General features: G+C 44.5%; 1 protein-coding gene across 1 annotated transcript in view; it reads right to left on the bottom strand.

The window, feature by feature from the left end:
• Positions 1-6,435: 6,435 nt before the first annotated feature.
• kcnq1.2 (potassium voltage-gated channel, KQT-like subfamily, member 1.2) overlaps positions 6,436-8,992 on the bottom strand; it is a 123,960-nt gene continuing 121,403 nt past the window's right edge. The window contains exon 19 of the mRNA XM_028431969.1: positions 6,436-6,707. Coding sequence (XP_028287770.1) covers positions 6,561-6,707 — 147 coding nt within the window. The 3' untranslated portion in view covers positions 6,436-6,560. The remainder of the gene's footprint in view (positions 6,708-8,992) is intronic.

The following is an 8,992-nucleotide window of genomic DNA, read 5'->3' as shown; positions in this document are numbered from 1 at the left end:
ACTGAATGCACAGGATAATTTGAGTCACTGTCTGGGGGTGTGTGTGTGTCTGTGTGTCCTGATGAGAGGCTCATTCACTGTGGTGCAGTTCAGTCAAAGTAGATTCACATGTCACAATGTTCAGTTACATAATTAAGGTTCTTCTTGTATAAAATGATGCAATTACAACTGGATGTGTGTACAGTGATTTTTTTCCACACAGAAAGTGATGACAGTATGGGTGTGTTTAGGATGTGATGTAAATTTGACATGATGCAAAATATTTCCATATGATGCAACTGTGTGTAACATTTACAAAAGTGTATGCCGCAATAATTCCAGTCTTACAACAGCCACCACAGTATATGTCAAATTACATCCCATCCTCTGAGGCGAGCTGCAGTGATGTCCAAACCAATGACAGGAGAACCCGGCCGCTGGGAGTGACACAGAATGGAAAACTGTCTTCAGTTTTGGATCAGACCCAGGGGTCCATCAGCTTTCCACTTTTCATGAGTAATAAAGTGTCCCGCATTTCATGTGAATATACCCAGGCTCTCTTTTTTATTTTATTTATTTAATTGTTGTATTTTTTTGATCCAGCTTCTGCTGCCCTCATCAGGAGGCTCGTGGGGCCTCTGTGCGCTGCACGGTCCTCGGTTCTGGTGTTGAAAAGATTCCTGCCATAAGAATGAGAGAACATGTTCTCCAACACAGGGCCTGATGAGAAAAGCAGACACTTCACCATATGAAACCCACCTCTGCTGTCGGACAGCCATGGATGTGGTCCATTGGTTTCCCAAAATTCAATTTTTCACTCTGTTTTCAATTTTCACTCACAGACGATCACCATGTTGCTGTTTGGGGGGATTTTCAGCTTCCTTGCTGCAGTTGAACTGAGGAAAGACGACAGGTATACAATGGATATTTATACACTTATTAGCTTCACACACACACACACACACTCTTGCTTCAGGCACTAAATAAATGACAGACTAGCTAGAGGTTGATGTGGATTTGATAGCGGTTAAAGTTTGGATATCTGCTCATCATCGTTCCACTCTCATTCTTTGAACAGCGTTTCTGAGAACTTGTCTGTATTAGAAGTGTGTAATAGTGAAACCATACTACACAGAACTGTTTTTCAAGTAATCCTTGTGCTCGTGTTGTGTTTTCACTTCCCCTTTTTTAAATTAAACACAGCTAAACTATACACAGAATGTAAAGCTGCTGCAGCATGTCATGTCTGTGTTGTTTCCCAGCAGCAGCCCTTCCTCCACTCCCACCTCTTCCCTCTCTCTTACAGTAGCTCCGCGGTGCAGCTGTCCACCATGCCTAACATTCTGCCTCGGCTGGCCAAACCCCATCACACCACTGAAGTCCTTCCAGTTTCTAGCCAGGAATTCTCTCCCTGTCTGGGGGAAAAGTCCCCAATAATATGACCTATATAGGCAGCTCCCCACTCCACACCTCGTACCCCTCCTTTCTCTCTACGAGTGCCTGAACCTCAGCTCAAAATCTGCAGCAGCCGTAACATACGCATTAGCAGCAGTCACACTTCCAGCCACAGCAAAGCCCAGGGTGGGGCCTCGGAGCCCGGCTGCACCCAGGATGTGAATAAGCAGCTCTGATGGATCTTTGGATCCAAACAGGGGCGGTTTGTGCTGTTGTTGTTGGTGTTGGCTGCTGAGCGTTCCTCTGGTCATGGCGAGGGGGCGGGGCATGGTGAGCCACAGACATATGGCTGAGGGAAATCTCATAAGGCCAAAGGTCACAGGGGGTCGATCTAACCTCTTGGCCTGCAGTTGATTTATTATCCCATGGGGTGATGTTGCCCTGCTTTGACCAAACAGAGAAGGGGTCAAAGGGCATACTGTATCTGTCGCTGTTGTGAGAGGTTGCGAAGGAAAATGGTTTTCTGTGTTGGATAAACGCGTGCAATCGGGCCTGCGAACAATTATTGTGGAACTTTTTTTAGGCAGACAGGGGACTTCACCACTTCTATTTCTAAGAGAAAAGCTCTGGAAATAAGAGAAGGATGAAGTAAACCATTCGGGAGGCTGATATTTAAATAACAACCAAACAAACGCACCCCTCCCTTCAGCGCTCCTCAGAACCTTGGCCACTGCCAAGGCAACGATGCTAACAAGAGAGCGCGAACGACAACGTAGCATGTACCTAACGTTTGTGAGTTAGTGAGGTAGCAAACTGCTACAGTTGCTGATGCCTCTTTCTCGTTGCATTGCCAGCACACAAGAGAGACGGAGACACGTTATAGAAACTCAACAAAGAGGTTTTAAAAATGTGCTGAATTTGGAGCGAATTGTTCCACCTTGAGGTGGGAGGGAATCTAACAGCCCTGTCTTATGTGGCCCTGGTAAACCTGTCTTCATACCAAACTGCCTACACACTATAATCATAAAAATGATGTCAATTCTTTTTTCATTGGCCAAAAATAATTCTGTAACACAAACTGTGTGTTTGACTTCCAAGCAACTCCTTCTTCAGTTCCTGTATGAGCTGGGATTTTTACTGGCAGCACATTAATACCTTAACACTAAGGGGATCACAGGTGTGTGTGTACGAGTGTATTGGGTGTTTTATGACAGTTGGAATTAACTGCTGCGCTCTTATTTTATATTCAAAGACCAAAAATGGGAATGTCAAATATCTTACGCTGAAGAAGAGAGGTGGGGGAGGGCAAGAGCAACAACAGCAACTGTCCTCCAGACAACTGCTGGCCTCAGTTATTTAGGGACAACTCCTGACAAGAGTGGCTGGCATCAGCTGCCGCTGACATTGTTTGTCACAATCCTGGAAGATACAGTACAAACACACACACACACACACACACACACACCTGTTGACACATATCTGCTTTCATATGGAACTGCTGGTCCACTACATGCCTGGGCCTCTCTAGACAGGTGGCCTCCAAAAGCACCCCCATGGTGGGCAGGCACAGCCGCACACATCCTGACGGCTACCACCCACTCACCGGCCACTGCCTCTCAGCTGAGACTGTTGTTACCGAAAGTAAATATGTGGAAGATGTGTGACCACAGCTCTCCACCTTTGTGAATATCCTGACATATTCTTTTCAAGGCTGTCCATTGTAAATGGTTTATTAATATCAGAATGAAATACTAGCACTAAACACATGTCTTATTGGTAAGACGTTTGTTCGTACATCACAGTGTAGCCGAGTTTAGAATCTGTGGTCTGAAGAAACAAGAATCAAGAAGGCATTAAGTCAAAAATAAATAAATTATATCATTTTTGCTTTTTGACGTCAGTGACATTTAACATTTTGGATATCTAAGTCTCATATTATCCTTATAAGCATTTGAATTCTTGAGTTATATCCAGAGCGACATGTGACCTTTGAACACCCACTTCTAGTAAACATTAGCGGCAAATTTAAATCAATTTCCTCCGAGCATTCCTGAGATATTACATTAACAAAAATGTGAGGCCGCAGTGACCTTCGACCTGATCCATTCCTCCTTCGGCCAACATTATTGTACTAAAATTTGTAGGAAATGTTTTTTAAGATATTCTCAAGATATTGCTGCCAAGAGAATGGGACAGATTTATACACAGACGGGGCTTCGGCTAACCTTCCCCGATGAAATCAGATTCTGACAAAAATAAAACAAAAACCCTAATAGAATTACAGCTTCCATTTTGAGCCTGCGTCGTACTTTATGGTTTTCTCATCAGTTCGTGTGTGAGATGAAAGCCTAAGTATAAAACTATAGGTGTGTTTTCATGGTATGTTACAGCAGACTGCAGTCACATAATGACTTTCTGTTCTGAGCGTGTCCAAGGCGGCAGGATCAAAGACGGCATGGACGATGGATAAAGCTCAGAGGCGCTAACGTTTCGTGATCTCGCTGGATTTCCTCCTCTGCTTCATACTCAGGGAGAAGAGCCAGAGCCAGATTTCACTGTCCAGCATCTGTGACAGTGTGCCCCTTATATTCTCCTTTTAAATGCCTCCTCAGATCCTCCTTTGAGTTGTGCTCCTGTGTAGTTCTGAGATCAAACTGTCTTTTGAAGTGGGAGTCTCTCTCTCTCTCTTCTTTCTGTCTAGTCTTGAGATGAAAGAGGAGCACGGGGCGACACAGAGCAGCCTCTGCAGCCATGGGGTCTCTCTCTCTCTCTCTCTCTCTCTCTCTCTCCCTGCCAAAATCCCCTAGCAGTGATAGAAACCAAAGGAGCACAAAGGCAGCAGAGCACTGCGGCCTGTAGTCCCTCTGGCTAACTGAAAATAGCTTTGCTCTCTTCTCCAGCTCACTTTCGCTCCTGCTGCTCTCCTCCTGACACTCCTCCTCCTCCTCCTCCTCCTCCTCCTTCCTCTCCACGCTCTCTCTCTCTCTCTCTCTCTCTCGATGCAGGATCGTGCTGATCTTGGGACATCCCCAGTATTTTTTGGCCTTTGAGGGCAGATATAATTGAGTGGTAATACGAGACGTATTCTCTTTTCCTCTGCATGCCTCACTCAATGGGTTATGGAATATTGAAGTTCAAAGTAGGCGCGGTGAACGTGTTATTTCTCTCTTTCTCGTCCTCCTGCGTGATGATTGCAGTGTGAAGGGAATTTAGAGAAATGAGGAGTTGAGGAGATTTTATTTGGAAGGGAACTCCGGCACCGAGACTTACCTTGACCCTGACTCGGCTCCAGAGCGAACGAAAAGGGCTCCAAACGACCATAAGACAGGTTTCACCCTCCAATGAAAGCAAATTATGGAATAGATGAACCGGTAATCAAATTTCTCCCAAGCCAAGAGAGCAGGCCAGAGAATAATGAAATGGACTTTTATTATTTACAGCAGAGCTACAGTGCAGAGGGTGTGTGTGAATATCATTTACAATCATTTCCATCCAACAGGAGACTCATCATGTTCCTCGCCGCTCCGACAAGCAGACATGTTCCAGGTTTCACATTATAATAAATACAATACAATAAGGCAATGTTTATTTACAACTCTTATAAAACTGTACAGGAGAGCAGACAGGCAGATATGTATCAAGGTCTGTCATAGTACAACCACTTTATGAAGTTAATGATAAATAATTTTTAACCACTGCAAAAATATGAACACATATGCTGGTGCCCTTCGTTCTGCTTCTCTTGTTTACCCCTTTTTCTGTGTGTGCATCCGTCTTTTTAGGAATGTGCATGCTGTAATTATGGGAGGCCTTTCGTACAATAGCTACATAGTTGTGTTATTTTCTATTTTCTACTCTTTACATGCCTCGGCGCCCTCTCAGACAAAGATGGAAACAGAGTGAGAGCATTGTCTTCTTTTCTCTTTTAAACGTGTGCCACTGATATTTTCGGACCCTGTCACACAGAGTTGACGCGCCTGCTCCGCACAGCCTACCGTTTAAAACAAAAACTTTTCCAGTGTTTCTTTTCATTAGCTGCTCGCACTCAGTCATCTCCTCCCTTACCAAGAATTCAGCACTTAATTAGCTCAGGATAGAAAAAATAATCTGAGCTCTAATGGGGCAATTTTAGTTCAGATTGAACTCAGCAGTGTAAGTGCCCAGATGAGGGTAGCATTAAGCAGCAGAGTGTGAGTAGTGGTCCTGCTAAAAGTGTTTGAGATTGATATGAAAACCCCGTCAAGTGAAAGCCTGGAGCAAACACAGAACCCGTGCAATAACTTCTGACTGAAATCCTGTAACATAGCACCAGGCCCTGTCACAGCGGTTCGGCTATTTTTATTAGCTTTTACGTAGCTGTAAATCAGCACCATGTTAACCACCCTACTCAGGCCATACACACTTCTTTTTTACTCCCACCTTCCAGTCCCTAATGCAGGGCAAAGTCAACAGATAATCTGCCCTTCCCTCCTCGTGTTACTCGATCACTACTAACAAACACCCGCTGTAGTCTAAGTACAGTTAGGCTAGATGGATATGGGTCTATGGAAATAACCCTGTTGTGTGCTGCGTGGTGATGGTGCCAAGATAATCAGAAGGATTTGAGAAATGCCTCTGCCATGGCCGGACCTTCAGTTTTTCTCAATGTCTTTGGGGAACTTGAGCGCTTTGATTGCATTACGACTTCATTACGGGGTTAGTTAGCTTTGGAATAATATTTGGAGTAGAGGAATGCTGCTCAGTGACAGGCCACACATAAATTAACATCATAGAGTAGAGCGATTATGAGGCTAATGCAGTGAAATAAATTCATCCAGCGTGTGACAGCTTGAATGACTGCAGGGATAGATAGACTGAAGGGCCCACAACAGTTCTGTAATAGAGAAAGCTACATTATGATAACAAAAAGAAAAAGACCTACTCATGTGAAAGAAGAGGTCAGTCAGTTTTTGCCCTTATATCCCAGATTAATGAATTAGAAATTGTTCTCTCCTCAGAGGTCAGAAGTCAATGAGAATATTTGGGATTGCAAAAGGAAGATAAGGGGGTGGGAGGGGGGGTTTCGGAAGACTGAGGCCCCATTATTTGCAGGGCGGCCCTCTCAAACACCAGAGCTAAGCTGTTTATGTATACTCCTGCCTCTGTTATTGTCCTTCAGTGGTAACATCGTCGTGCCACGTGTGACATCAGAGCCCTTCGTCAATGCTAGCACCCACACATTTCTGTATGGTCACCCTGCGGATGGAGGGTTTGGATGTCAGCTCTGGCTTGGGTGGAAACTGCTCCATCAGGACACGCAGGACCGAGTCCATTTTCTGATCCATCTGATGGACCTGCGTGTAACACAAAAGACAAACAGGTTAATCCAGCCGGTTGCCTTTGGGTTAAACACTCTTAAAGTACAGTGCATTATGAAACAAACAAAGAATTGAGCGAGTCTGCGTTTCTGTTTCATATCCATCTGCCACCGTCCCAATGACAGAGTAGCGTGAGGTATAATGACAAGTTTGTCTTCCAGTCGCCGTCTACCTGCTAAAGCCACTCATTACAAAAGCTGTTGAGCTATATGATCCCTGAGCGGGCAGACAGAGGCACACACACACACAGAGAGGCCACTCTTGTTTATGTGCTATCCCAACTGTAAACACAGGTGTGTCACCAGAGGCATCTCTGACAGGGTGCAGCCGGTCTAACCACGGTCTGCATACATATAAACGGCTCCACCTGAGTCGCAGAAGTAAACAGACCACAGACTGCCTGGTGACATGCAAATACCGCAAGCATATGCATATGTACACGCCCAAATGCACTTATGTACAGAGCACACCCACAGCCACAAAGAAGAAGGTGCTCAACTCCACACGACTTCAAAGAGATTTTCTACACAGCGTTGGCCTCATTCTTACCTTACCTAGACACACCAGGCAAACCAATGTCCTCTGATGGCTCCAAAAAGGAAGATGATAAAGAGACGGTGCTTTGTAAATCAAAGCTTTAAACAGCAAAGCACATCAAAGAGCCACAGCATGTCACACACCGGGCAGAACACACAGATTCAGCCTCATGTCTCCGACCAGACATTGATGGCAAACAAACCCAACAGGCTGCTGTACATGTGGCTGGGCACAGACAGACAGTTAGCATCAACGTCGTTTTCTTTGTCTTAAAGGTAAGGCCCGCTCTTTCTCTCAAAGCTTTTTACAGTCTGTGAGCCTGATGGCCCGGACATTTTTATGGCAGAGTGGGACATTTAGCTGCTATTATTATTGTTGAAATATGAGCCATAATAGGAAGCATAAATCTCAGATATCAGAGTAGGTCACAGACAAGAATGAAATCACTGCACAGCAGGCCAGCGATCATAATTCAGAAACAACTATGCATCGTTAAAATGTCTGACATATATTAAAGTGTAGACAAATGTTTTTTTTTTGTTTTTTGCTTGTGAACATCTCTCTTTCGAACTTTTAGATGATTGTCCACCTACAGCTGGCACACAGTGTACAGATACACAGTACTTCATGGTTATATTCTTCTTAATGTTCGGTTGCTCTGTGATATGTTGCTCATATTACTCAGTACAAACGTCCTTTCTACCTTTTCTGCTGAGGTTTGCTGATATTTCACCATCCACAGTACTTTCCTCTCAGATTGACCTAAATAGTTGCGCTAAGTAGACGAAGCACGCGCTGGGCCCGGATGAAGTTCAAGAATAATAGGGTATCATAAACATGTTGGGCAGTAATCTACAGACTTATCAGCATTCTCATCGGGGCTTAAAATGGATCAGGAATTCCTCCTGTGGTGTGTCTGAAAGGAACGGCCCGGGAGACCCGCAGAGAGACGTGAAAAACACAATTAGAAAGGCGTGTTGCAAACACAGAGTGAGACTTCTACGAATGGATGTGGGTGATGAGAAGGGCAGCGATGAGAAGGGGACGGACTGTGAAAGTGTGCTTCAACGCATCACTGGCGGTGGTCAGGTTGTGTGTTAAAAGAGCGTGTTTCCACCTCTGGATGAGAGATTTCTGTTGTTGTCCAGGCAGATATTAAGATATCATAAGATATTATACTTGGTCATTTCTGGTACAGCAGTTTTTAGTTTTCTCATGACTGTTCCTCTTTCCTAAACCTTCTCATTATTTCTGACTTTTCTTTTTATCACAAGAGTTTATGTCTGACCTTCAACTTTATCATATTTAAAAATAATATTTCTCTGTACACTGACACAAACTAGAGCTGTGATCAACACTGCTGTGTCACACAAACACATGTGATCCAGTGACAGGTGATGCTCCAGCTGTCCCCGGGCTTCCCTCTGACCACAGACAACACATGGGACAGTCACAAACCTGACACTTGAACAGCAGGGCTTTCCCTGAATCCTGATAATGGCCAAGCCAGCTCATAGAGCAAGGAGCAGGATTCCACTGTGCAAATGTTTCCACTTTAATTACCTATGATGATTTTTTAATGAAATTTTTTTAATGAAATCATCTTTTCTCCCCCCCCACCGCAAGAAGTAATTGACTTCAGACTTTTCTGTGCGGTCCAACAGCACCAGGGATCTGTGTGTGTGTGTGTGTGTGTGTGTGTGTGTGTGAGCGGGCTTCTTCCT

This window comes from Parambassis ranga, chromosome 19, assembly GCF_900634625.1.
Source record: "Parambassis ranga chromosome 19, fParRan2.1, whole genome shotgun sequence".
NCBI lineage: Eukaryota > Metazoa > Chordata > Actinopteri > Ambassidae > Parambassis > Parambassis ranga.
Note: the sequence above shows the minus strand (reverse complement) of the source record. Positions and strands in the feature narration are given on the sequence as shown.